A 26,626-nucleotide genomic window follows, 5' to 3' on the forward strand; every position below is an offset into this window, starting at 1 on the left:
GCGATCATCTATTCAAAGATAGGCAGAGGCATATTTCATGATGATTTTGTATGGAGTAGGGTAGAGAGTACGAATGCGGGATTGCAGGAGTCCAGGCCAGGCGCATGGCAGATGCAGCCGGAAAGAGTGCCAACCACGCGTGTTGCCTAAGGAAATTTTATGGGCGAAGTGATTGGTGGCGATGATGATTTCGGCTGAGAGTTCTGACAGGGGAGGAAGAGAAGGGAGAAGCAGTGATTGGACTACAAAGTCCGACGAGGGAGAGAAGGAGGGGAAAAAAATGGATGCCGGTTCAGGAATTCTAGCCACTGTTAAAACGGCCCATGGCCCCTGCGCCCTACGGAAATTCGCCAGATGGCTGCCAAAAGTCCGGAAAAGAAAAAGCCCTTGCTGAAAGAAGGTGGAGGGTCTGACCGGAGTTGTACTGTAATGTGAGATATAGCAGACATTGCCATTTTCCGTTCTTCAGCTTTCCATCACATTTCCGCACTTCTGCTTTCCCAAAGTGCAATCCATATTCTACTCCTCAGAAGAAGAAAACAGAACATCAACTCACTTCGTTTCATGCTGAGTCGGTGCCTGGTGTCCTGCTGATCTTTCAAGACGCCGTCCTTCTCTCTCCATCCTATGCACCTTGCTCCACCTTGCTTCCGGTTACCTACCACCTCTTTGTAACACGAACATCTCCAGAGAAGTTTTCTTTACTACTGGAGCTTTGAACATCTTTTCTTGACCATGGCACGCCTGAACCCCATGCCAGACAATGAACCCTTAGGGGAGCGTGGAGAGCAAGGAGGCGACTCGAACATCTATTGGTTACGAGTCGGAATGGGTCTCGTCTTTGAGAGATATGTCTCTTCCTCGTAATCGCTCAAACTGGCCTCTCCCGTCGTCTTCCGGATCTCATTTTCTCGAAGGATTTTGAGTTATCGGCATGCTGACATTGGAGTTTTGCCTGCTTATAATATTTTTCCTTTGCTTCTTCGCTGGTGCTGATCGCGAAGTCTAGCTTCTTGGTTAATTCTGGATCAATGTCAAGCGGAGACTTTTTTGCCCAGTTGGCTCCAAAATGATCGAAATAATTTGGTCTCCCTCCAGCCGCGACTTGTTTTCAACTGAGCACAACTCCTGACTTGAGCCACCAGAGTTCATGACCAGACAGGAGGAGTGGTTCCTTTGCCCAACGCTCCCAGTCTCTGTTTACTTATTTTGTCCTCCCCTCTACCAACCCATCATCGCAGTCATATCCACAACCCTATTCGGACAGGGGATTCTGCCTCCACAGTGCCTCGCAACAACTGTCTTCCTTCAACCACCGACCTCCGATGGGCTGGCTGTCCCAATTTTCAGTTGTGAGAGGCGAGAGTCCATTCAGACCTGATAAGTCGCAAGCCTGAATTATGGATTGGGCCCCTCTCAGCGAGTAGTGATCGGTCTTCGATTCGCATGCAATTTGTCTGGCGATTCCCTTGGCAGGAAGGTCTTGCTCATGAAATTGCATAATAGACTGGAATGTGCTTGCCTTTCACCCAAATTTCCTGATCACAAACAACCTTAAGGTAGGGAGGGTAGGTGCTTATCTTGGTTTCAACAAGATTCACCCCGATTCTATCCTCTCCATTCGTACCTTGCCAACCAAATAGATAATTATTGTCTTGATCAGCAATTTTCCGGCGAACTTGTCAGTGGAACCTCGAAGGGGCTGTCGTTTTGGACCAAGACTTCCAAACACACTTGTCGCCATTAAAATTCGGGAGCTCGAATTTCACCGGCATGATGAGTGCTGAAAAACCCTGGGAGATTGAAGGGTTGTGAGGTACCAGTGACCTCGGAGTTGTAATCACAACGTGCCACAATCAAAAGTGAGCGTACCTGGTCTTTCGAACACCAGTTTTGGAATGAAACAGAGTTCAAGACATTTCACAGGAAAGCCATCGCCTTTCACCATGCCAATTTTGATAGACAAATAGGTTTGTGAAAGACAGACAAGTCTCTCGCATCGTCGGTCAGCGCAGATGAAATTTTGCGTCTCATCTGCTTGCAGCAACCCGGAGACCACTTACAACCACTGATGGGTGCTTTGTGCGAGATCTCTTCATCATCCAATTCCTCGTCCGAGGAGCTGTCCTTCAAACTATTATCGTCTTCTGAGTTCTCGTCACTTGAAAATTCTGGTTCCGGGAGATTTCTCGTTGAGCAAAGAGCTTGCCGGGGAACATCATTGTTCAGAGGCTGTTGGTCCTCCTGCTCTTCATCTTCGCCGTCTGCATCGCTACTATCATCGTCTTCCTCATTCCCGTCACTATCATTGTTCTTCTCATCTTCAGATGTCACAGGGTCTGCCATTGGGGTCCGGGATGAAAACGTAAGGGATTGCGGATCATCCTCCTATCCCATCTTCTGAAGGCGTATTCCCTCGCTGAAGCTCTTCCCGTCCACGTCAGCAGCTCCTTCTTGTCGCATCGTTTTCCTCTCCTAATGTACTTTGCTCTTCCTTCTATTCCAACGATGTTGAAATCATCTGCACGTTTCCGCGTCCCTTCGTTGTCAAGTCGCGTCATTTCCGAGCTACCTGCTCCCAATTCCTCATGTAAGGCGATATTGAATTTCCGCTTGAAGCGAGGTAGTCATGCCGCGGTGGTTCTTCAAAAACGTGGTGGTGAGTAGCTTGAAGAGAGTGTAAGGGACGTCTGCTGTGAAGGTATTTTACCAATCAAATAAGGAAAACGCTGGATCAGATGGAAGAGAAATTGATCAATGAAAGAAAAGGTAGCTTCTCGCTTAGTCCGAGTCCGGAGTATGCCACTTACACTCAACACCCCGTTGCGGAGTAAGAGAGGGGAGAGATTTGCCTGCGGGACAAAGGCCGGGGAGGACGGAATGAAGGGGCGACAGGGATAGCTGAGAATTTCGAGCGTCGACGTCGGCCGAGAAAGGAAATTGTTGATGCGGACTTGCGTAACCCGCAACCCTTCGGCCTTGTCAGAAATCGGTTCCTCCATTCCCCCTAGTGGAATATGAATATGGTTCAAGTCGCGTTCAAATTCTTCTTGGTTATGGTACAGTTCATTAATTAGACAGTAGAAGTGATAATGGTCGAGGATCACAATCTGCGAGTCCCGACGCAAAGCTCCCCCACCCAGCCAATTCAAATGTTACCACGTGTTGACTCTATTCTCTTCGACGCCAATTCGCAAAAATTTGGTTCCATGCAAAACTTGTTCCAATTCGGGGCAGTCAACAGAAGCAGTTAGATGGAAAATCCTGATCTGCTCAATCCAACCATCCAGAAAACATGTCGCGCGCCATGAACTCCAACGCTCTTCTCCATTCACTGCCCTCCCCACCAATGCATGTTGGCTGTCAGTGACCGTGCTTATACTCACTTGACCCATAATTTGTTTGTGCACATATCCACCACAAGATAATTCTTTCGACAGACTTTCAAGCCTTCTTCTTTCCTGCTGCAATCCTGGCCTTCTTCCGGGCTGCGACGTCGCCCTCGCCCAGCCACTTACTGGCTTTTACCAGCTGAATCACGTTGATCACTTGCTTCCCGAACATGACCGGAAAGCTGATCCCCGCCAGAATCCAAGGCACCGTGCTGTCCATTTTATTCGCACGGGCCATTTCCAATGCGCCGGCGCTCCACGGGTTGGCAAACAATGTGCTGGGTTTAGGATGGGCTGGGGAGCCGGGTTGAGTCGAACTCATACTCTCGTTGGTGACGAGAAGCGAGGGCGACAGAAGAGGCGAGGAGAAGGAGAGGAGGTAGAGCGCGATAAAGAATAGTTCGTTCAAGGCACAAAAGACAAACAAAACCACCTGCATCCACGTCAGTCTCTTATCCGCCGAGGGCCTTGACCTCGGCATACTCGGTTTGTATAGTAAAGGTGCAAGATATAACTTCTGCTCGAATCCACCTTCTTATGACTCTGGCCGCTCGAACCCATGGTCAAAGTTGCGTACATGTGGATGTAATGGCTTGCCAGATCCAAGCTGATCAGCCCTTGGAAAACAATGGCCCATCTTGGAAAGGCAGAGGCCAGAAACACCAACAGACACGACGTCGTGCATCGATCGGTCACCATGTCCAATACAGCTCCAAACGTGGTGGACTGGTTATATCGCCTTGCTGCTAATCCGTCGACCGCATCGAGAATGCAGGAGAAACTGTACAGTCCCGAGCATGTCCGTGGATGAAGGGGCATATAATAAAGGGAGGCAACGGCAAGTACGATTCTGGTGTACCCTGAGCAGCAATTTTATTTTGGTTAGACAGAGAGCGCAGGCAGCGAAAATAATCATTGGGGCCTACCAATAATGTTCGGGATGAACAGAAAAATGTTTTCCTCTTTGTAAATCTCGACTTCAATCTTTTCCAATGCGCCGTTCATCTTTGCGTGACCGTTGGCCAGAAGATGGCCGTTTCCTTCCTGCTTCTCCCCCATGATTCCTGAAGAATGACGTGTAGAGTCGCCAAACGTCGGAAAGGCGTCTCAAAAAGTCTCGTGCTTGTCTGCTGAGCCAGGCAGAAGAAGTCGGCCAGGAGGAGAGGACGAAAACTACGGCTTGGAGTCTTGCCGAAAGACTGATAAGAAGGGCGGAGGTTGGATCTGGCCGACGAAAGGGCTTGTAGTGGTTTGTCGGTCGCGTGATGATTGCCCGGCGAATGAGAACTGGCTTCACTCGTTCATCAAATCATCCACTGCAAGAAGGAATATCGGCGCTTGGGTGGTCCCAGTGGTATCTCAAAATCCGCAGACTCTGCTTTTTTGAAGAGGAAAAAAAGCAAAAAAAGGACAAAAGGGACTTTATTATTTAAGCCTGGCCCTCACGGTCGGCAAATGGCGGGATCTCCTTTGGACAAATCACCTCGTCGCCCGCGCCGTCTTCCTCTATCGTTATTCGTTGCGCCGTTGCACGGTCTTCTGTCAGCTTAAACCATTGCACCGTCTATCTTTCCTTGCATCTCGACATGTACAACTACTTAGTAAAGTGAGCACACCATTTGTTTTTCTTTCCTCTCTCTCACTGCATTCGGCTTCGGGGATCTGCTGCACTTTGTCGCTTGTAGTTCCGACTTTCCTTTGTGCCCAGGCTTCCATGGCCTCCCTCTTGTCGCCGTTCCCATCCTCCCATCCTCACCACGAGGCACGTGGCATTATCCCCTTCCGTAGAAACTTCTGTAGCAAAGTTGACCACATCTCTGGCGGCCTGTTCCGGAGTTTTTGCTTCTTTGACGATATCCACCACTTCTTGATCGTCGAGCGTTCCCGAGACCCCGTCAGACATGAGAACCATGAAAGAATACTCTGCCGGTCCCAGTTCTATTCTCTTGATTTCCGGTTCTGCACTCACGCCAATTCTCTTCGACGCAATATCTCCAAAGGATCGCGTGTTCGCAAGACCCGATATCCGTTCTTCTCCAAATGAATCGGTCACGAACGCGGCTGCATACCTCCGTAGTCGATTACTTTCGATGGGTGATGAGGGGTGGTGGTTGGTCGTCAGTGGTATTGCAGCCCCAGTAGCTGTCGAGCAGAGGAGAATGCGTGTGTCTCCAACATGAGCGATCAACATCGAAGAAGGTGTGGCCGGGTTCCAGAACGGTGTTGGTGACGGTGTAGATACCATGGCGACACTGCAAGTGCTACCACCTTTGAACGTATGAGGTCCGCCGATGTGCCCTGCAAGCTTGGAGGGTTCCCCCAGGATATCTGCATCGTTCAGCGGTCTCTCTGCTCTCGTGGTGTCCGTGTTCTCCGAATACTTCGCCGCTTGAGCGGAAACAAAGTCATAATCGGCTTTCAAAAAGGCGTAGGTCAATACTTCCTCGATGGCCGCACCAGAATCTGCATCCTCGGCGCTTTCTCCCATCGGATCTAATCCTTTGCCCAACTCCTGATATCCACTGTAAATGGAGAAGTAGGCCGGCTTGAAGCGACGGAAATAGCCGCCAACCAGATTTTTCCAGTTTCTCGTCAGTTGCTTTTCCAGATTCTTGATGCTTTGCTTGTTCGCGCTCTGAATCAGAGACGGATCACCTGGATAAGGGGGATGGTACACCAGTTTGGAGCCTCTTACATCGCCATCTCCCGACCGACCCTCGCCTTTTTTCGGAAGATCGTCCGTCGATATTTCGATAGAGTCTAAGACTGCCTTACTCTGTCTATGTTGTTCAGCATCGCCTCCGCAGCCATCCGGGCCAGAGCCATTCGTTCGTTTCTTCTCGCCAGGCTTCTTCAAACTGGATTGGAATTCGAATGATTCTGCCGACTTTTCGATATAGTCATGGAGGGTTTCTCGTAGGAAATCGCTGCATTCTGCGCCGCCGTGTCCGTCAAAAACACCAAAATAAAACACCTGAGGATCGCCCAATGCGCTGTCGGCGGAAGTCCCTTCTCCAGTTTTGGGATTTGTGGTGATGGACGGAGGTGCTCGCTTCGCAAACGCAGGAAGCTCGATTACGCCGGCCTGGTGCGAATCTTCATTGTAAGGCCTGCTGCCTCGAGAAACTGAAGCCCCAAAATGGTGTTTGGCACTCTTGAGAGGGATGCGGACAACAGTCGTGTCTCTCGAAACAGAAGGATGAGTTGCCGGAGCAGACTTTCCATCGGGGGTGTGTGGAGTTGATTCTTTCCGAGGGAACTTGTGCGCAAGACCTGTGAGAGAGCGGGAATCTGGATGGAGGGAGGAGGAGGGTAGATGAGTGACGAAATAATCGTGAAACCGGCGACGTTGCTGAGGATCGCATAATCTTGTCTGTCCCTGAGCGCGTGTCTGTCGAATGAAAAAGGACAGCAGGTCTGACTGCAATCAGCGAGAGATACTGAGAAAGCGTCAAGATAAGAACGAATAATACCATAATAGCAGCCGATAGAAGAGCGCAGGACTCTGCTGCCGCTGGACATTGCTGAGGGCCGAGTTCTTCAAGCTCGCCATAGTCCTAGTTTGAGACCCTGGGAATGAAACACAATAGGACCATTCTCGAGACAGTGAGGGACGACGAGGGTAGTGATCTGGAAAGTCGGAGCGTCAGGAAACTGAACAGTGTCTGTGGCACTCTGTGGGTGATGCTCGGACTTGATGTGCATTCGCGATGCGGAGACGAATCCCGCTAGGATCGACAACATAATGATGGGTCAATCGGCCGCCTGGTGCCCCGATAAGTCGGCCAATCGCTCGCCTAAGACAGGTGTTTGCGAGCTTCCCAATCAGTTCACCCCCAGTTGCAAGAAGAAGACAACTTCTGCAAGCAGGTTCGTAGTAGTATAAATCTGCTCAGCCCGTACAGTACAGGCTGACTACCGTCTCGTTACAAGACTCTATGACTTAACCTAACTCTATCTGTTGTCTAAATGCAGCTATAGATCCTGTTCACCAAAGACCCTCACAATTTCGGAATGGAATGAACGCCTCCGTCCATCCCGGGCACGGGCTCGTAAGAATCGAAGCTCTCGTCTCCATGAAAATGCCATCCCCTCTCTTCCCCTTGTGATAGATGACTACAGTCGCTATTGAGAATGCAGTCCCAACCACCAGCAACACCTCCGCAGTTCCTCCAGTCGTCATCATAATATGCCTCCGCACGCGGTGGGATCTGGCGGCGAACAAATTTGCTGAGTCCACATGTAAAACACTTGAAATCGTCTTCGTCATGATCATCAGGCATCTGACCAGTTAATGCTCGGCCGCTGGCAATTATCTGTGCGGCGTGACCGCAGAGGAGTATAGTTACTTCTTCATCACCCCGCCCAGCCTGAATGTATTCCTCGTCCACATCTTGTATCACCTGAGCCAGTGCTCGTGCCACTCGGTCGTGCAGGGGATCAATCCTCTCTCCATTCTCAGGCGGTACCACTTTCGATTCATATTCATCGTCCAGCCAGGGGAAGAACTCTCTCCGCAGTCTGGCCGGCTCCGCTGGTTTGGGTTGAGCGAACCAGGCACGACCGAACCATTCTCCAATTCCCCTCTCCCCTCGAACCTGCAGATTTTTTCTTGCAACTGAATTTGACGGAGCGAGCTCGATGAATGTCTCGACAATTGGTCTCAAAGTCTCCAGACATCTGTAGAAAAGGCTGGAGTAAATTCTAACACGATCTTGTTTCACAAGGTCGCCCAACAATTCGCCAAGATATCTTCCAGTCTCTTGTGCCTGCCGGACGCCATGTGAAGCCAAGGGAGGGTCTGCTGGCAAGTCTGTCGGGAAACGATGGCTTGAAGAATATCTGCCAGTGTTAGGATTCAACGTCCATGCCAGGCGATGGCCATGGCGCAATAGAAGGATCTCGGTGACGGGCATTATTTCTAAGTTGGCATGGTAATATGATGAGTTGAAAAGCGATATTTAAAAGTTCAAGGAGTGACTGAAGGGAATTGGAAGTCGCGAAGATCCGTTGGGTTCTATTACCGAGGCTATAGCCTTGTCGGCGGAACAAAGACCCGTCATTCGGGAAAAACCCTTGCAAAACGAAGCTCAAGGGATGAGTTGATTATATGACTTGTACAGGAGCTATCTTCTCTGACTGCTCTTCTCCTTTATTATTATGATCATCAGGGAATGCGCTCCAATTGAATACACTGTGTGATATTCTGAACTTCCGACCACGGGAATAGGATCCCAAAAATCCAGAAGGCGCGATGTGAGTAGTATTGAGCAGCACGTAAATTGCGATAGAGTTTGGTAGCTTTTCGACTTCATTTGGGCTTGTGTTCGACTGGGAATCCTATTTATTGGCTCGATATTTCTTGCTTTTGTTTTATGAAATCTCATGGTGAGTGGTACTTTGCAAATTCCGTTTCGTACTCGGCATCTGGTTGGACTCTGGCGGCAGCAGGCTCTGTAGAGATGATAGGCGGACACGGACGACAGTCTTCGATGATGTAGTATCATGACAGGGTAGATGTTTAGGAATGAGCCAACAGGCGAGTAGAATGAGAGGCGAAGTGGGATGTAATCTATTCCATTAGAGCAGGAGATGATCTTTGCAAACGCAAGGAGCGGTGTGGTCAGGTTCTCCATTCGACTCTGGGTATTGCCCTCTGCCCTCAAAATAGTAGATTGACTGAAAGAACGAGACGAAAGTAGTGCCGCCAAATGAATGACTAGCCCAGATGAATGACTCCAAAATCGTTTTCAGGGTCATAAGCAAGATTTTTGACGGTTACACTCTTGCTCAGCATTTCCACGGCTGTAGATGTCACCATAGGCTCGAAAAAATGAATTTGGAGCTTGCTGATCCCGGCTGTCATAGATGCCAGCTTTGACTTTATGTGAGATGCGTTTGAAATAGATGGACGTGACCTCGTAGGTGCCTCCACGGCTGTCTTGGTCCTCCCGGTTCGAACCAAAGACAGCGCCCTACTTCCATCGCGATGTTTCCAGGGTCATACAAATACGACGTGAGAGGCAAGTTCCCCGACAAAAAGCCCTGTGTGTGTTCATGTCGCCAACCAGGCCGTGAGAGAAAGGGAGCACTGGCAACGTGGCCCCATCGTGGGATAACGATAAAATTTTATGTGCTGGTATCATCGTTGACCGAAGATAGAGAGGTACTGAGGGAAGAATGTTTGATAGCCGGCGCCCATTCAGGCAAGCTTGGTGTATCCCTCTAGATACGTCGTCTGGGGTTTTTTTAGTACCACGGTATGCTGAAAGGGGATTTGACTCCTGGTCCGGGAGGGTAGAATCTGATGGTCGAGAAAGGGATGTCCTGTGGGAGAGGTTCCAATGAAAGGGCAGATATTGGGATCTCATATTCCACAGAACCGACATTTCATGGGGCCAATGTAGCTGGGCAGGCTTGGGAGGGGATTCAAGTATTCTGGAGGTTTCCAAGTCCGAAGATGGAATTCCAGGTCGAGCCAGCCCTGTCCCCTGGCGATCAAAGGAGAATTGACACCAACAATGAAAAGAGGTAATATACGGAGGGCGTCCCCCGATATGTAATATCCAGCCCGGGCGATGTGGTGGATCGAAGACTCATTCTTTTCTTCACAGTAATATATTTCGCGTTGTTCGGTTCCTAGCCCGCATTCGTTTTTGGCACGAGCCCCCATGACCGTACTTGGATCTCCATATATCGGAAATCGTTTTCCCAAAGCACGATATCATGGTAGTTTATACACTCGGAGCCGGTTCACAAAAGATTCTGGATCAAAATACAAGTGCAGTGCGGGGTCCCGAACTGTCGAAAGCCATGCTTCGTGGGCCAGGGCCATTCACTTGGTGATATGAAGTGGCTTCTATTCTCATTAATGAAAGAACCATAGCCTTTCTGAGAAATCGATCTCCCGTAAATGTAAGATGGCTCCAAGACGAATTCGAAGAACTCAAAGACGGGCCACCTTTCATTGGGGCTCACCCGGAGTCGAATGGCCGCCGATGGAAGCACTTAGGAAGTCAACTGCTTTCGCTTTGGCGAAAGTGTATTCGAACAGTTGCCTTCACGAATCGACCCTTACCGGTGCCTTTCTCGCCGGAAAGCCCATTTCTGTCTCCGCAGCTCCAGCATAAAAAGACTGCCGATCAAGAATGTCAATCCAGTGTAGATTTGAGGCCAGATATAAGGCCTATCGGAGTTCGGGAGCCGAATTTCGAGCGTGATTGCTTCTGAAACTGCTAGGAGTAAGCAAGAGATAGAAAACGCAAGATCCTCTTTCGAACTTACACAGAGCAGGCATGGAAATAGTCAACCACATCAGGCTGAGCGTCGACGGGAGTTCTTTCAGATCAACTACTTCAGCGCACAGTGGCGCAATGGTCTATTTCTTCTGTCAGCACGACTTTGAACAAGCGGGAGGTTCATCACGTACACCCCAGTAGACGCCACTGGTTGCGCCCAAAATCAGAGATAAAAAGATGAGTAGTCCGTATGACTCCGTCGGGATCCAAATGGCGTATGCCAGAGCGGTGTTTGACGCCGTCAATATGCAGGCAACAGTCATTCTGCCGAAATGATCACTGAGTACACCGACGAAAGGTCTTCCAATAGCTGTTCCAACATTGAGGATCGTGATCACGATTCCACCTTCATGCTGGGTAAGACCGATAGAAATTGCGAAAGCGGACAGAGAATAGAGGCAAGAAATATAGCCCAGGACTGCAAAGAACGAGTACCCGATTAGTAGCCATACTCTGTATCTTTTGAGCAAAGCAGTGTCAAGGGCTTTGAAACGTGGACGAATAGTCGTGTTGCGGTCTCGAATCAACAGCGTCGCAATGAACAACACCCCAAATGCCACGAAACCGGTAATCCGAAGTGACCAAGAAAGGGACAGGTGTTCAATCATGGGGGTGGTCGAAGCTGAGAACATAATGCCTCCAACTCCGGAACCCGCAGCAGCAATGCCCTGTGCCAAACTTCGGTTCTTGTTGAACCACTGAGGCAAAATAGGAGTGGCGGGCAACCAGATAAGTCCGGTACCTACCCCGACCATAACGCCCTGGGTCAAAACGAGGTGCCAGAATTCGGTGGCAAAAGAGGCGGCCACAAATCCTCCCGAAAACATGAAGCAGCCACAGAACATAGGAATATGGGTTCCAAGCTTCCGAACGCACAAGTTAACAAAAGGCCCACACAGCATTGCGGTAGCGAAGTTTGTTCCTCCGACAAACGTGAAGTCCAAATCCGAAGCTCCGGCAAATGTTTCATGGCTGATGTAGTAAGACAGGTAGACTCCATATGACTAAAACACGTCAGCAGGAGCATTCAATGAATGGTGATGGCATATGGGCCATACCGCAATGATCCCCCAGGTGAATCCATTGATCAAGTGCATGGCAACGCAGACTACCCACCCATAAGGGGGCTCCACCGAGTCGTCAATGATTGTGGGAGCAGGTTCTGCCGGTGCAACTGGCATTGCCAGTTCGAACTCTTGTTTGGAATTCCCCTCGGTCATCGTCCCCGGAAGGGAGGTCATGATTCCTCTTTGTCACGAAGCCCAATCGACAGTGCAAGCAAGAAGAATACATCTAGGAGGGGGGATGATGCAGCTAGCTTGCAGCATTAAAGTTATATAATCTGAGGTAGGGAAAATGCATGAGCAGTTTATAGACGGAACGGAAGTGGAGCCCGTCTGAATGGACATCTAGCGGCTCCGAAACCGGGCAATGAGCTCGCCATCGCTTCATTCGGCTCCTGAGAGATCCTGTTGTGAGTCATAAGGAATGTGAGGACCAGCGGCCATAAGACCAGGTCAAAAAGAGTCGATTCAAGGGCCTACAGATTTCAATTATTCTTCTCAACGGGCGGATTCTCACAGAGCCGTATTTGAAGTCGTGAGCGGCCTTCTCCGCAGTGAGGTCAGATCATACCCCGACAAAGTTCTAGTGTCTGTGTGGAGTAAACATGGATTTGGAGAAGAATTCTTATGACAGGCTTGAAGATACCTGACGAGGTTCCGAGACTTTGTCTTTCACTCAAGGCAGGCCCGGAGTAGATTCAATCCCCACAGTCTAACAAGATTATGAGTTTGGTTTCCAATGCGACAGTGTTTCCATTCGAACAAGTTGTCCAGCTTGGGCCTGGAATTTCCGACAGTTCGTGGAGTTAATGTCGCAGCATTTATTCAAGAAGATTTGCGGCGACGACTGAAAGAGCGGTTGAAACGGCAGAGCTGACCCAGAGGAACGCCATCGATACAAGAGTCGTCTCCAGCATGTCGCTTATGTAATTACTTCAGCTGTTCAAGAGGATCAAATAGTTTGTTCGGTCAAAGCAAGTCGAAGAACGCCCGCGTAAGTCCGCAGCGACCCGGATGTGGTGCTGTGGAAACAAAAGTCTCTAGCGAACAGTTGACTGTGGGACGTAGGAAAGCTCTGGTTGAATTTATGAGAACCAATACAGACCGTGGTGAAACCACTGGATGCTAATTGTTGTAATGGTCTCGTCTGAAAACTGGCCTCAGAAGAGCGCATGGGCCAGTTATATCAGGTACGAAAAGACACCGGTAAGCATGCCGAAGGAGAACAACATAAGCATTGAGCGAGAATCGAAAAAGGAGCTCAATCTTGAGTGGTCCGAAACCAAGGAAACGAGAGAATTCCATCGACGATTCGATAAACCCAGCAATCCCAATAGAATATCTGGGAGCAAGTGCAGACAAGAGCAATCTGTCAGAGTAATTGGCGCACATTCACTCCGGATGACGAGATCCCGGCCAACCACAGAGTTGACAAGACAGACTGGGAAAAAGTCGTTCTTTGTAATGAAAAGATGCTGTGGCCGAATCCAGTCATGAACGGATATGACGAGGTCGACCAGGCGGGCGATTGTAGCTAATGCGCTTCTTCTTTTCAAACAAGGTATTGCTCGTCTTTCTTGAGATCAAGTCGACAACGAGAGGACACAACTGCCCACGACGCCGTCAAAAGTAGAAATTGCTGCAGGGAACAGCTGTCAGCCATGTGCGAATAACGTTGAAGAAACTTTTGTTTGTTGGACATAATTGTTGCAAGCAAAGGTATTGCCCAGGTCGTGCGGTTGCTTGCCAGCAAGTGTGAGCTGGTGGACCATGTGGTCATATATATTCTGATGAGCTTTGGCTCCACAGCCGTCACGAGAGAATCAATGTATGAATTTTTCAGGTGTTTGGTATACCATAGCTTAGCACCAGCCACAAAGACGTTACGTCTTGGCTGGACATAGGCCTGTAAGAGATGATCCGACTTCGTCGAGTGTCTCTCTTGTATTGAGAAATGGATCGCAGAGGAACCGCACCTCGAATACCTTATGCTTGGATTGTCATGTATTGGTGTTTACCGGCCATGAGACTGGCTTTGAGGGCTCGTCCGTAGCCTAACCTTTCTGGAGCAGCCTAAAATAATGGTGTATTGTGGGAATTTCTAGTAAAGGTCAGGCTTCGATTCGAAAGGTAAATTTGTGCGTCCGCAGCAGAGTATGGATGGGGCACACAGCCGGGCGGGGTCCATACTAGAGTTGATACGGTGGCTTCGTTCCCCATTGCTTGAGACCATCGGCCACAATCAAGGAGAGCCGAACACTGGGAATCCTTTCTGACATCTGAATTACGTTAGCATGATGGATGGAGGAGCTGATTCAAGGCGTAGTTAGATAACTAACCAAAAAAAAATCTCCCATTCGTGGAAGAACGTCATAGGTAAACCAGGGACGATGGATGAGAGCAACAGCAGAGGCCATACGTAAGCTGAGCATTCCGAACATTCTTTTGTCGACGCTGTCCTGCGCAAGCGATGAGTGGAGGGGATCTGATTGTATAGAGAAGAGGAGCCGGCGCAGTCGAAATCTGCGAGGCTGCACTTTGAGTAAGACGGAGTCATTGCAAGCAACAAAGATATAACACTTTTCCTTCACCTGTGGACAGCTGGCAGCATCCCGTTCCCTACCACCCTAACGCAATTACACCTCTGGTCAAGACTTGGACACAATAGACAAAGTGAAACACTTACGAAGTTGAGGTATCGTCGGCATCCTGACCGCAGGGAAATCGACATGTCATGGATCAGCCATGGTACGTCCTGCCACCATATAAAAAGCGGTCATGGACGTCATCTTTCTATCGTATTGCTGGCTCACCCATCCACTCAGCTGGTTGGAGGCCAATAATTTGGTCGGGTTCATCCTCAGATTCGGGCGTCTTCTTATTCTGCTTTCCCCGCTTCCCCCTTTTTGCATCAGCCCTCAGATCTCCAGGATTGCTGTGGTCCCTAGCAAACACCTGGAATCCACGAACGTGCGTGTCTTTGCCATTTTGGTGGTTCTCGCAAATTCGGACTTGGACCACCATGGCCTTTAGCACATCTCCCTCCAAATTATCCCGCATATCCATCTGGAGCGGATACAAAGTCGGCTCTACCTCACCGTTGAGTCTGTCTTCATTCTCGTGGTAGCGAGTCTCTCTCCCTCCAACTCCCTTCAACGGCACATCAATCCATCCTCTGATTCCCTCAATGCTGCTATGCGTCTCGCCAGTCTCTGGATCTGTCGTCTCCGATACTTCCCAAGAGCCGAACTCGACCAAGCCACCTTCAGACATGCCCGCAAAGAACTTCATCTTGGTCGGAGTGTAGGACTCATCAAGCTCGAAATCCAAGTATACCCTCATCTTGACAATTGCTACCAGCTTAAAGAAATGTAGTGTGAGGGTATGAGGCTGGGGTCCATCACTCTGCCAAAAGAGAGTCGGACTGGGATTCCGCAGCTGAGCTAAAGCACAACCAGGCTTCGCTGAAGATAAAGTCCATGTCGCTAGTGATGAGATATCCCGCAAACCCCGGAGCTGTTTTGCATCTTCAATATCGTGATGGACAGATTCAAGGTAGGGCTGCTCATCTGTATTATCTCCCTCGGATGGAGCGGAGCCCAAGGCATTGTGCGACATTTGAGAGTTCTCAGGAACCTCGTGCCGCAAGTTTCCATTTTCCACCGGCGGCTGTTGGTTTCGCCCTTGTTGACGTCGCGGCGCATTTGCCTCGGGCACGATTGAATTGCCAGGGTTGTTCGCAGGAGGTAGAGGAGTTGTCAGGAACGGAGCATGTGGAGGCGTTTCTAGCATGAATGGGGGGATCGTCGCCGTGATGGCATTTGTGGTCGTCGGTCGCGTAGGAGTCGTTGTCGCTGCCTCGCGAGCATGATGTGCGGCGGTTCTGCGAGGTGCTCGAGGCATTTTAGGCCGAATTAAAAACTAGCGACGGTATTCCTCAACCAGCATCGATTTCTGCCATGCCCAAATCCTCTTTCGGGGACATTGAGCAACGCAAGAAGTCGTACAAGGTGTTGTAAGAGTGCGGTTGTCTAAATGTTTTACAGCGAAGGAACCGCCAAGTCGCGGATCTGAGTCCGCCGTCTCCACCTCGAATCAAATCCTCATTGAGCCGCAGCGGGGCTCGGCCAAACATCCTGCTTTGGCTGTAGCCTCGAGCTCTGGGAAAGAGATCTGTTTGCCAGAAGTTAAAGCCACCGCCCGAATTGGCCGAGTTTTGTTCGGTAGAATTGATCATCAACATGTACAGCTGGCGTATGAGGCAGGTAGATAGGTATTTTGGAAAATATCCACTCGTATTTGGTTCAAGAGGGCAAGTGAGGAGGAGATGTCATTGCAGGTGATGGCGATCTGGCTTGCTTAGACTCCATATCATCTGAAGGTCTGCCGTAGACTTCGGCAACAATATGTTCGAGCCTATAGATTGTCCAGAAAGTTCAGCTTCTCCACGATTTCTACTCTAGTATCTCGGTCGTCCTCCCCGGGGTAGCCAATTTCGATGGGCCAGTCTGCAAGCGGATTCCAGAAACGACCATAAATCTCCATTCTGAGGTCGAAATAGGAGGTAGGCCACTTTGATCAACAAGTCCTGTAGGGACTCGTATCTTGCTTCAGAGAGAACTTTCTCTCATCCATCTGACCGCGCAGTGATAAAGGAAGCGTTCATATGCCTCTGTTCTAGAATTGAGGCGAGAATAGTGAGCACGGAGACAGCCCAAATCAGGGGGGCAATATACAAGTTGGTGTGCACTTCTCGGGCCGTGAAAGCGTTCACAGTGACATCTTCCTCTCGTGTAGATGTAGGAATAGATCAAGGTCTGGAAAGGCCAGATGAACATAGAAGACTCTGCAAACACGTCAATCAGCTCAAAGATGAGGTCCCTCGATGGGAGAATCCCTAGTGCAACAACATCCGGCGCGGATTGGCTGAGATTACGCGAATCGTTGTCGATGGTTGGCCTGGCGGAATCGAATGAGCGGCCTAGTGATAGATGGTTGCTAGAATTCTAGACAATCTCTAGTGATGTCTGATGCTCATAATAATGGTCGTCGTTTTCTCCCTACTTGCACCCTAACCGAGGCTTTCTCTTGGTTCAAATCTTGTACAATTCACTCATACTCGAAAAAGCCTTGAGAGGGTTTCTTTCGCGCCTTCACCTTTTTCAAGGTAAGCCTTTGCCAATCCTTATTCCAATCGCGCCAGATAATGGCCAAAAACAATTATATCAGTGTCTATGCATCTAAGTCTATATCTAAGGCTGGATCCTCTCCAAAACAAAACAGAAGTTGAGAAAAAGCAACACACCGTGGCCCCCGATTCCCTGTGGATTCAGCGTTTTTGTCAAGCAATAAGAAACAGCCCACAGCACCAACAATGTGTATAAAACAAAAAGTCCAAACACCATGTGTCTACCCTGACTCAACACTCTCTTCAACTCTTTTCTGCCGGTTGGCCATCGTCGCTGCCAGGGCTGGAGGTGGTTCGCTCCGAATCCTTCACATCTTCATTCTTTTCCGGCGCAGGCGAGTCGACCGGCGTCGACGTTTCGCCGATCTTGCTATTCCACGCCTTGGGGACACGACCGAGCCAGTAGAAGACGATGGCCATGAAGAAGTTAAATACAATGTAGATCCACATGAAGCCGAAATTGCGCCAGGAATCCCTCGGGTTGACGCTGACGCCGGCCAGGAACGCATTGGTGTCCGCGACTCTGCAGTACGAGCAGTCGGCCGTTGCGTTGCCGTTTTGCAGGTACCCTCCCATCGTCGAGATGTAGGGATCCATGTACTCTGCGCACATCTGGCCGGAGGGAGGGTCGATGGACAAGTATTCGTTCGCGGCGCATGTGACGGAGGCATCGCCGACGGCCGTCGCGAGCATGGCGCCGATCAGGTAGGTGAATGGGGACACTCTATACATGAAGATCCAGAACCCTGGGAGGGCATTGGGAGCGACCAATACACTACATTAGGATGGGAATGATCAGCACCATACTCGAAGGTGGATATGGAAAATAATCAGGGGCTTACCCGCAGAATATCAGACAGAGGGAGAATAACAAATTCGCGATATTCCCGCCGGTCTCAGCAGTATCGATTGCAGCAATGATCATATGGGCAAAGGTGTTTGTGAACAACAGGAACGTCAGAATCAGGAGGAACATCAGGGCTCCTCGCTCGGCGACAGCGTCGGAGGGCTCTGCGTTGCGCCACAAGCCGATGGGATAGTACCAGCAGAAATAAAGGCACACGGAACAGCCCAAACTCCAGGGTATATCGGCGACCACGTTGGAGATGACAAAGGCTTGCCATGAATACGCCTTCGAAGGTCGTTCGCGGACCTCGTACAGGGATCGTTGGGTGACGAAGAGGGGCATCAGCTGCTGGACGAGTTGGCCAAAAATTGACATCAACATGAAAATGCCGATCATCTGGTTCTGGAGACCTTGCTGCGTATTGTTGGCCCTGAAAAAGGAGAATCCGATGAACAAGCCGGCGGCGATGCACATGATGAACTTTGCATAGATATAGCGAGGGGTTCGCCAGTGCTGTTCAAAGACTCGCTTCTGCACCTCGAACCATTGTCTGGGGAAACCGACGGCGAATTCTCGATAGCTGGTCTTGTCCTGTTCGAAGTTGGTGGCGTGGGCCATCTTGGACCGTTCACGCTTCATCTGGTTGAGTTCCGCCTGGACATCACGATACTCGGGCGATTCACGCCAGATTCGCGGCCAGTCGATCTCGGAATATGTCCCCGGAGCGGCGCCAATCACTTCAAGCATCCACTCGGCAGGGTTGGCTCCAGGAGGACACGGATCTGCTCCGTTCTTTTCAAAATAGCTGATGAGGGTTGTGGACAAGTGGCCCACTGGTCCGAAGTAGACCGTCTTGCCTCCCTTGGCCAGGAAGAGGAGTCGATCAAAGCGTTGAAACAACATTGCCGACGGTTGATGAATGGTACACAGAATGGCTTGACCGTGCTTGGTAAGCTTCTCCAGTAAATTGAGAATCGACCAGGAGGTCTGCGAATCCAGGCCCGAGGTGGGCTCGTCGAGAAAGAGAAGCAGCTGAGGTTTCGCTGCGAGCTCGACTCCAATCGTCAGTCGTTTTCGCTGTTCAACGTTCAGGCCTTCGCCTGGCACCCCGACCACGGCATCAGCATACTCCTCCATGTCCAGGATTTTAACCACTTCCTCCACATAGGCCATCTTTTCCTGATACGGAACTGATGCCGGCTGGCGGAGCACGGCGCTAAAGCGGAGCGCCTCGCGGACGGTCGAGGTCTGGAGGTGGAGGTCCTGTTGCTGAACATAGCCCGTCTTCCGCTGAAATGAGCTATCACGCTGGCGCCCGTCGACAAGCATTTCACCGGAGATAACACCCATAGTGACTCGCTTGGCCAGGACATCGAGGAGAGTCGTCTTTCCGGCGCCACTGACCCCCATCAACGCCGTAAGTGTGCCAGGTTTGACCCAGCCATCGACGTGGTCGAGGATCCTCCTCGGCTCGCCTTTGATTTTGATATCGTAGCAAACGTCTCTCCATTGGAAAATGGACGTCTGTTTTTGAATCACGTTGGACACATCGACGCCAGTCTTTTCAACCCGAGCTGCATTCCCGGTCGGAGCCGTCTCCATGTCTCCAGCGTTACCAGATGTGAGGGCCGTGGTCATATGCCCGCGACGGAACACCAGGACTTCGCCTTTGGATTTCTTCGCCTGGATGTATTCGGTGGCGACCAGGTGGGCCACCATGAGTGCGATCATGAACGCAATCAGGATGCCAAAGTTCCTCCAGCGATGGGCCTTGTTGTATTTGTATGCGGACTGGATATAAGTGTCGCCATCGACCGAGGTCTGGCCGGGCACAGCACCAACAGCCGAGCAGATCTGGTTGGCGAGGTCCGCGCCGGGGTAATTCGGCACCAGCATAGCTCCAACGCATGGATACGTCCGCCCAGAGAACTCATTCACCATAAGAGCCTCGAATCCAAATGCCACAGGGTTCAGATAATTAATCCATCTGGACCAGCCGAGCATATAGTCGGTGGGAATCACGAAGCCAGTGTAAATGATCAGGGCCAGCATGAGCAGTCCCGCGGGAGCCATGGCCTGTTCCAGGGTCCGCGATACGGAGGCGATGCCTCGGAACATCATGCTCATAGTCAACATCATGAAGAACGAAATGAGCAGGAAAAAGAAGAAGGCACCGGGGTCCCTTCGGAGATTGGTCATAAAGTAGATGGTCAGGTTGAACAGAATTGTGTTGGTGATCTTATAGGGCATGTCGCAGAGCATGGATGCGAACGCCTCGGCGGAGGGATGGTAGAGAGCGTATCGACTGTGCTTCTCGACGATCGGCCTCTGGGCGTATCGAGTGAGGATTTCCAACGCGGAGCCAAAGGCACTCATCATGATTGCGAAGAAGAGCAAGGCGCTCCGAGAGTAGAATGACCCGGCTGTCTCGTCCAAATCATAAAAGACCGACGAGATGATCAATGCCATGCAAAAGTTGCCAATCAGCTGAGTGAGAGTGATACTCGGGTCGCCCTTGAGCTGAACAAAGGCGCGCCAGAGACACAGCTGAATTTGCTGCGTGTAAGACAAGGTGTACGGCGAACCTGGACGGGTATTCTTTGCCTGTTGGGTACGTCGTGATTCCTTGAACACCTCAAAGTCGGGGCCTCCGATGGGATGTTCTTGCTCGAAGCGAGAAATCTCTTCCAACAAGGCTTGTCGCTCGGGACTCTCTCTCCAACGTTGAGCAAACTCGTCCGGGGAGCGGGGGACCCTATTCTCATAGCCCGGCTTCACGATCCGCTCGACGGGGCTCGTCATCGAAGTCAAAAAGTCGGCCTCATTTTGGCGTTCGGGACACTCGAATCCCATGTTGGTGAAGTAGGCCTTTGCTTTGTTGGTGGGACCGAAAAAGATCTGGCGGCCTTCATACAATAGGATCACTTTGTCAAAGGTCTCGTAGGCTGTCTGCGGTGCTTGATAGATGGCCACGGCGACCGTCACATCGTTGACCTCTGTCTGGATCCGCAGGTTCTTGCAGAACTCGATGGCATTGGCACTGTCGAGACCTCTGGTTGAATTGTCCCACAGCTGAAGTGGTGCATGGCTGAGAGCCGCTTCGGCGATGCTGACCCGTTTGCGTTCTCCTCCGGACACTCCACGGACATAGTCGTTCCCTACACGAGTGTTGATGGTGTGGCGAATACCAAATGTGGCCATGATAACGTCTCGCATGTGCTCAGCGTACTGGTGTTTCGTCGCGCCTCCGGGGAGGAACTTGGGTGTCCTGGCCCGGGCAGCAAAGTATAGGGTGTGCCCGACGGTGAGATGGGGGAAGTGAACATCTTGTTCGGCGGTATAGATGGCCTCTCCGCGGAAGTTCTTCTTCATTCGCTCGTGGCTGATGCCCTGGTAATTGATATATGACTCCGGGTCGACGACAAACCCATGGGTCTCTCCTGCCAGGGTCTTCAAGAACGTCGTGCACCCTGACCCAGGGGGGCCCAGGACCACAAGCATTTCCCCAGCTTGGACCAGACCGTCGAAGTTTCGCAAGATATCGATACGACGTTCCCCGCGACCGAGAAGTTTCTTTGCCAGACCGATGGCTTGCCAGGCGACATTTCCCACGCTCTTTTGAAAATCTGACCCAGAGCCGAATCCATGCACGCTCAGGTTTTTAAAGCACACACCGGTCTTTGGACTTCTAAAATGCTCACTCTCGGCTTCGGCCAGTCTCAGCATCGCCTTGGTCCAGGCACGGGGCTTGAAGTGCTCGGAATTGGGGTCGAGCATTGGATCGGGATTGCTCTGCAAGGGGTGGCCGTGCTCCGAGGCAGTCGACTGTCGTGTCCACTGACGTGCGAGGTTTCTGACCTCAGCGGTGACTTCTTCGCGGGAAACCAGATCCGAATCCTCATTGGTATACTTTTCCGTCGCAGAGTCGAGGACAGAATTATGTTTGTCTGTTGGTTGCGCTATTGCACCCTCTTGGATCTCCCGTGTGTCTCGCTGCATCGACGGTCGATGGAAGGAAAATCGTTCAGCAAACGTCTCGGAGTGTCTAGTTTCCGGGTTGGTACTGGCCGGACTGAATGAATGCATGGTCCGGTCGTTATTACCGATCCAATTCCCACTGAAAGCCATCTTGGGGAAGATGCTATACAGTGTCGGGACCCGATGAAATAAAGAGAGGAAAGTTGGCTTCGACAATAGAGGCTTAAAGAAAATCTATCGCTAGCTCATTCCTCCAAACCCACTTGTCTGTGACGGAAAGGTCACGATAAGGTCAACGATGGCGATGAATAAAATCAATCGATTCGATGGAAACGTCAACACGGTACGATAGAGTGGTTTGTGGTGGATTTGGAAAAATAGGAGTCAGAGTGAAGGAGTGTGAACGATGGGAGAAAAGTAAATAATCAACAAGTTTGGATCATGTCGGAGACCGTACCGAGAGATTACAACATTGTGTCCTTTCCGGACCCCTGAAAAGTGCCACGAATTTCAAGCTGGATGTCGAAATGCCCAAGAAGTTGTGCATAGGGGTCCGGGTCACGGATGTCTCGAAGCGGCCGGGTCGTACACCAGGTTTGCCGTTGTAAACAATGTGCATCATGTCTCGTTCTCCTTTTCCGCGAGGGATCGATGGGTTGGAAGCCCGATACGCTACACCGGCATCAGTAGGCTGCGCGACCGAGTTGCCACCTGAGGACACGGGATTTGGTCCCGAATCGGCTCAAGAGGCCCCATTCCCACTTCGCCATCCACGATAAGATATATGAAACTCAGTCCGGTTATGCTATTCTTCTCCATGGGAACCTCCGATGTTTCTCTCGCGGCGAAGTCGACTCGTCACAGTCAACGCGGGCATTTGAGGTGTCCGGATTATAGACACTTGCTTCGCATGGCAATTGCATCCTGACCTGCTCCCTGAGTCGAACAGTATCAGGAGTGTAGAGCCTCTTGAGCCTGACGAGTGGAAGACAATCCGCGAGAAACAGGAAAACGCCTTGACTTCGGTCAGAATAGAGTTCGAGCAATGAACCCGCTATGGTTCCAACAAGGTTGTTGAATGGAGGAGATAGGTATAGTGGGACCGCAGCATGTATATTTTGATGCATCGGATCTCGCAGAAAAGCCAGACGCCAGGAGTTGCACAAAGTCTTGACGGGGTAAACCAGAAGCAAGGCTGGCCCCCACCATTGGCTGAAGCCAAACCCAAGCATTTGCACAATGAAGCCCTGGAGCCTCTTGGCTTGAGTTATGCAGTCTCCGCTAGAAATCGGAATTGATTGTCGTTATGCGCGACAACATATTGAATTATCCTCGGTCATGTGCACCAACTAACTCTGCCCCTTGTCTTCAGCCTGATCTTGTTTGGCCCATAGGCGCCACGAGAGGATCTAAGCAGACTATCAGGAGATTTGTTGGGGCAAAATTATTACCAACTATCCATGGCAAACAGAGAATTTCCGAACAAATCACTAAGTTTCCGCCTGTTGGCCGATTCCTCGACCGGGTCGAAATATCGAAAGATATCCTCACTAATGTAGTCTACGTCTGCCATGGCATTTTTGTGTTTGATGTTCAAAGATCAGGCTGCGACTATAACGGGCCCGCAAGGAATTACACAACCGCCGTGGAATCATTATTGATGAGACCATGCCATGCAATACAGCGAGTAAGTACTCTATCGTCGAGGTCGAATCAGGACTGTCTTGTTGACTATGCTCACTCTTTAGATTCATGGGCTCTCCCCCATTTGAGTTCCTCGTGGGGGTTGAAAGGACAGCATTCCATGTTCACTCCAGTCTTGCCATCCATCTGTCTCCAGTATTTGCCGTCTTGATCCAGGGACACATGTTAGAAGCTATCGAGAAACGGGCAGTCTTGGACGACATCGATGTTGATACCTTTGTCCGCTTTTGCGAATACGCTTACACGGGCGACTATTCGGTCCCTCAACCGACGATCTGCCAAGCTCCACATCCTTCACCGTTATTGCAGACGGATACGCAGGATTCCAACGACAACAGCAAAAGCAATGCTGTCAGCCAAAAACCAGAGACCGAAAAGGCCCCCCCACCTGATAGCAACCCCAGATCAAAACAACTCATCTCCCGCTCGATCTCGTGGCTTACCGGGCGGAATAATAAAAAGAAACCGTGTACTCCGAGCTGCAAACTTCGCAACCCGGCCAGCGGAGTGATCGCCAGCCTTCCTGATCCAGACTCCAAATTGGGTGTTACCTGGTCCAAGTTCCGGGCCTCTTCCACTGGTTGGAATGGCCCAGTCTTCCAACCATACAGGAACATCCTCCCATCGGAGAGTTTCACCGAGGTTCTCCTCTGTCAAGCGAGATTGTACGTCTTTGGCGACAGATATGACATCAAGCCACTCCGATTATTGATCGTGTATAAAATCCGCCGGACGTTATCAGTCCTCAAAATATTTCCCGAACGAGTGCCCGAGATATTCCAGCTCGTCGCGTATGTCTATGAGAACACCGTGGAAGGAGACGACCTGAGAATGCTGGTTCTGCAATATACAGCTTGTATGACGATTGTCCTGATGGCGGATGCCGATTGGGACGCGTTCATAAGCGAGCAACCCACCTTTGCGAGGGAATTATTGGCATATTTGAGCAACCTTGAACAGAACTGAGACAAAAAAGGAGTCCAGAAATCGGGGCTATCACGATCATTTTGGGCGATAAGAGGTGGGAATTATTTGACATGGCTATGAAGTTACCAGGACACCACTCCTCTGCTGCACCAGGTCGACTTTCGAATGAGCATCGACAGAAGCATCTAGGTTATATTGGGTACATGCCACCATGACCATCATTTCGTTGTCTTGGAGAATGATGATACAGTTATGGATGTACGTATATCCTGAACGGCGCATTGAAGAACAATGATCTAACTTGGCCTAGATAAAGAGAGATAATTGAATTCACCAAACGAGAAGTAGGGAATTGGTAGAGCTGGGAAGACTTTGCCGTCAATAGTCATGGTCAATGGGCAGCGGTTTATTTGATCCTGAAATCCGCGAATAGTTTGAGGTTGAGGACTCTTACAAATTCCAGCAATCTCAACAGTCCAAGTCTCAGACAACATGTTGGAGTCGGCTTACGGGGTATGAGTAGTGCTGATTAGCCGAAATGATCGTGACTACCAAAGTAAAGAAGAAGCCAGGTATTCAGGCGTTGGTCCGCTTTCGAAATTTTAGCCACCATCGTCCCTTGTACTGCGGGGCCGGATACGAGGCACCAGCATTTGTGAAGAAGCCACCACTCCTCCAGATGGCTTCATCACTGAGGTATGATGGTAAAGGTGCCGGAAATGTAGTTAAGTTAGAGTACTATGTGCTGAGGTTCGGATAGACCTCTGCTTCCTCAGGAGGAGGATGATGAATGACACCGACCATGGGACCGCTGCATTCTCCCTCCTAGCAATATCTTATTCCCACTTTGTGGTTGATATGCTGTCGGATAGACTCCGCCTTTTCCTTCTCTTTGATTGTTGTGTACCTCGCCGTTTTCACGACATGGAGCGGCCAGAGAAGAAACAGTGCACCAAGCCTGGGGTCTGGATCCCCTTGGCTGAACCTGCCACTCAGGTCGACGTACCCTAGTAGGAAAGGAATACTAGAAAAAATGTCACGCACCAAGTCACGTAAAACCCGCCGAAACCAGAGGCGGTCTTGCCCTAATAGCCACAGCTGTTCGCCCTCATATTGCACGCCCGTCTGGGAAACCGCATCGACAGTGTGAAGGACTGATTCGCAGAGGTGTAGACGTGCAGCTCGCAGAAAATTCCACATACCTGCCATGTTCATATCGCCATACACGTGGCATGTCTGAGAGTCCTGAAGCTCCAAGTTGTTGAGAGATGGGAGGATAGAATATTTCCATTGCTCTGGAACATCGTCCACCCATTGCGCTACAGACTCGTCGAGCTCCAAGGCCTTAAATTCTAATCTGGAGGATAAGATTAAGCAGGTCTTCATCCTGCGTCCCTGGCACTAGAGGAATGTCCCGTATAGAGGCGCAGAATTGACTAATGCGGAGAACTGCTTCGCAACCTCGGTCCAGAGGCTGGTTCGGTAGAAAGTCTTCGAGTTCACTGATCCATTGTGTAGGATCCATGATCGGTCGAGTGCCAGAATTTAGGTTCATCAATACCTAAAAAGTGGCAAAAGTTAGTCGACCGGGTTCTGTGGAATGTGGGATTCCCGACCAAATGTCCGAATATCATGCGAAAGATCGCTCTTCCTTGCATTGTGGTCAATTGCTGTCGGCCACGAATCTTCAAAAGACGTGCAAGAGCTTGAGCGTGAGGTGCCCACGGCCTGTCATTGTCGTCGCAAAGTGCCTTGGAGATCGTTAGAGCGTGTTGTCTTGTCATGATGGCTGAATGCAACTTACTCCGGACAAACCCAGTAGCCAGATACCCACAGGGGTATAATCCTGGGTTAAATGGACAGGGTTTCGAATCTCTTTGCGCAATGGATTTAAGGCGCAGCTGTACTGAGCACTTGCTTGCTGATAGAACCGATGATCTTTTGCTAAATGGCCCATGGCCATGAGCGATATACAGGAAGTGGAAGCTCGAAGACAAGATTCTTCTGGGGCCGAATCGTAGAGCATAGGGAGAAATGCTAAGTAGCCACCGGCAGGATATGTTTTTGGATCTGATTTGACCACGAACTTGGAGAAGAAGAAGTCTGCAACAAGACCGTGTATGTGCCGCTGAGTCACTTTTCGAGTTAGGACATTCGTTTCGCAAACGCCGTTGAGCAGAACACCATTCTGCACTTGCAGTCTGGTCACGAAAGATGAGGTCTGCCTC

At 50.4% G+C, this 26,626-nt stretch overlaps 9 protein-coding genes across 9 annotated transcripts; 1 reads left to right on the plus strand and 8 right to left on the minus strand.

Moving 5' to 3' along the window:
- Positions 1 to 1,941: 1,941 nt before the first annotated feature.
- On the minus strand, positions 1,942 to 2,346 carry Z518_11386 (uncharacterized protein; the record flags this gene model as incomplete). Its single annotated transcript, XM_013411081.1, has 1 exon — positions 1,942 to 2,346. One exon carries the CDS (start codon positions 2,344 to 2,346, stop codon positions 1,942 to 1,944), a length of 405 nt encoding a protein of 134 aa, XP_013266535.1.
- Positions 2,347 to 3,444: 1,098 nt separating this feature from the next.
- Positions 3,445 to 4,451, minus strand: Z518_11387 (uncharacterized protein; the record flags this gene model as incomplete). The annotated part of the gene is made up of 3 exons (XM_013411082.1): positions 3,445 to 3,825; positions 3,876 to 4,252; positions 4,319 to 4,451. 3 exons carry the CDS (start codon positions 4,449 to 4,451, stop codon positions 3,445 to 3,447), a joined length of 891 nt encoding a protein of 296 aa, XP_013266536.1.
- Positions 4,452 to 5,031: 580 nt separating this feature from the next.
- Z518_11388 (uncharacterized protein) lies at positions 5,032 to 6,914 on the minus strand (the record flags this gene model as incomplete). The annotated part of the gene is made up of 2 exons (XM_013411083.1): positions 5,032 to 6,809; positions 6,866 to 6,914. The coding sequence occupies 2 exons, from the start codon at positions 6,912 to 6,914 to the stop codon at positions 5,032 to 5,034; spliced, it is 1,827 nt and encodes a 608-aa protein (XP_013266537.1).
- A 479-nt stretch (positions 6,915 to 7,393) lies between these two features.
- Z518_11389 (uncharacterized protein) lies at positions 7,394 to 8,308 on the minus strand (the record flags this gene model as incomplete). Its single annotated transcript, XM_013411084.1, has 1 exon — positions 7,394 to 8,308. The coding sequence occupies one exon, from the start codon at positions 8,306 to 8,308 to the stop codon at positions 7,394 to 7,396; it is 915 nt and encodes a 304-aa protein (XP_013266538.1).
- A 2,158-nt stretch (positions 8,309 to 10,466) lies between these two features.
- On the minus strand, positions 10,467 to 11,931 carry Z518_11390 (uncharacterized protein; the record flags this gene model as incomplete). Its single annotated transcript, XM_013411085.1, has 4 exons — positions 10,467 to 10,624; positions 10,677 to 10,770; positions 10,822 to 11,694; positions 11,749 to 11,931. 4 exons carry the CDS (start codon positions 11,929 to 11,931, stop codon positions 10,467 to 10,469), a joined length of 1,308 nt encoding a protein of 435 aa, XP_013266539.1.
- A 2,616-nt stretch (positions 11,932 to 14,547) lies between these two features.
- Z518_11391 (uncharacterized protein) lies at positions 14,548 to 15,657 on the minus strand (the record flags this gene model as incomplete). The annotated part of the gene is made up of 1 exon (XM_013411086.1): positions 14,548 to 15,657. One exon carries the CDS (start codon positions 15,655 to 15,657, stop codon positions 14,548 to 14,550), a length of 1,110 nt encoding a protein of 369 aa, XP_013266540.1.
- Positions 15,658 to 17,185: 1,528 nt separating this feature from the next.
- Z518_11392 (uncharacterized protein) lies at positions 17,186 to 21,917 on the minus strand (the record flags this gene model as incomplete). The annotated part of the gene is made up of 2 exons (XM_013411087.1): positions 17,186 to 17,717; positions 17,785 to 21,917. The coding sequence occupies 2 exons, from the start codon at positions 21,915 to 21,917 to the stop codon at positions 17,186 to 17,188; spliced, it is 4,665 nt and encodes a 1,554-aa protein (XP_013266541.1).
- Positions 21,918 to 23,519: 1,602 nt separating this feature from the next.
- On the plus strand, positions 23,520 to 24,437 carry Z518_11393 (uncharacterized protein; the record flags this gene model as incomplete). The annotated part of the gene is made up of 1 exon (XM_013411088.1): positions 23,520 to 24,437. One exon carries the CDS (start codon positions 23,520 to 23,522, stop codon positions 24,435 to 24,437), a length of 918 nt encoding a protein of 305 aa, XP_013266542.1.
- Positions 24,438 to 25,743: 1,306 nt separating this feature from the next.
- On the minus strand, positions 25,744 to 26,361 carry Z518_11394 (uncharacterized protein; the record flags this gene model as incomplete). Its single annotated transcript, XM_013411089.1, has 3 exons — positions 25,744 to 25,959; positions 26,015 to 26,149; positions 26,203 to 26,361. 3 exons carry the CDS (start codon positions 26,359 to 26,361, stop codon positions 25,744 to 25,746), a joined length of 510 nt encoding a protein of 169 aa, XP_013266543.1.
- Between the last annotated feature and the right edge of the window lie 265 nt (positions 26,362 to 26,626).

The sequence above is a fragment of the Rhinocladiella mackenziei genome, assembly GCF_000835555.1.
Source record: "Rhinocladiella mackenziei CBS 650.93 unplaced genomic scaffold supercont1.13, whole genome shotgun sequence".
Taxonomy (NCBI): Eukaryota; Fungi; Ascomycota; class Eurotiomycetes; order Chaetothyriales; family Herpotrichiellaceae; genus Rhinocladiella; species Rhinocladiella mackenziei.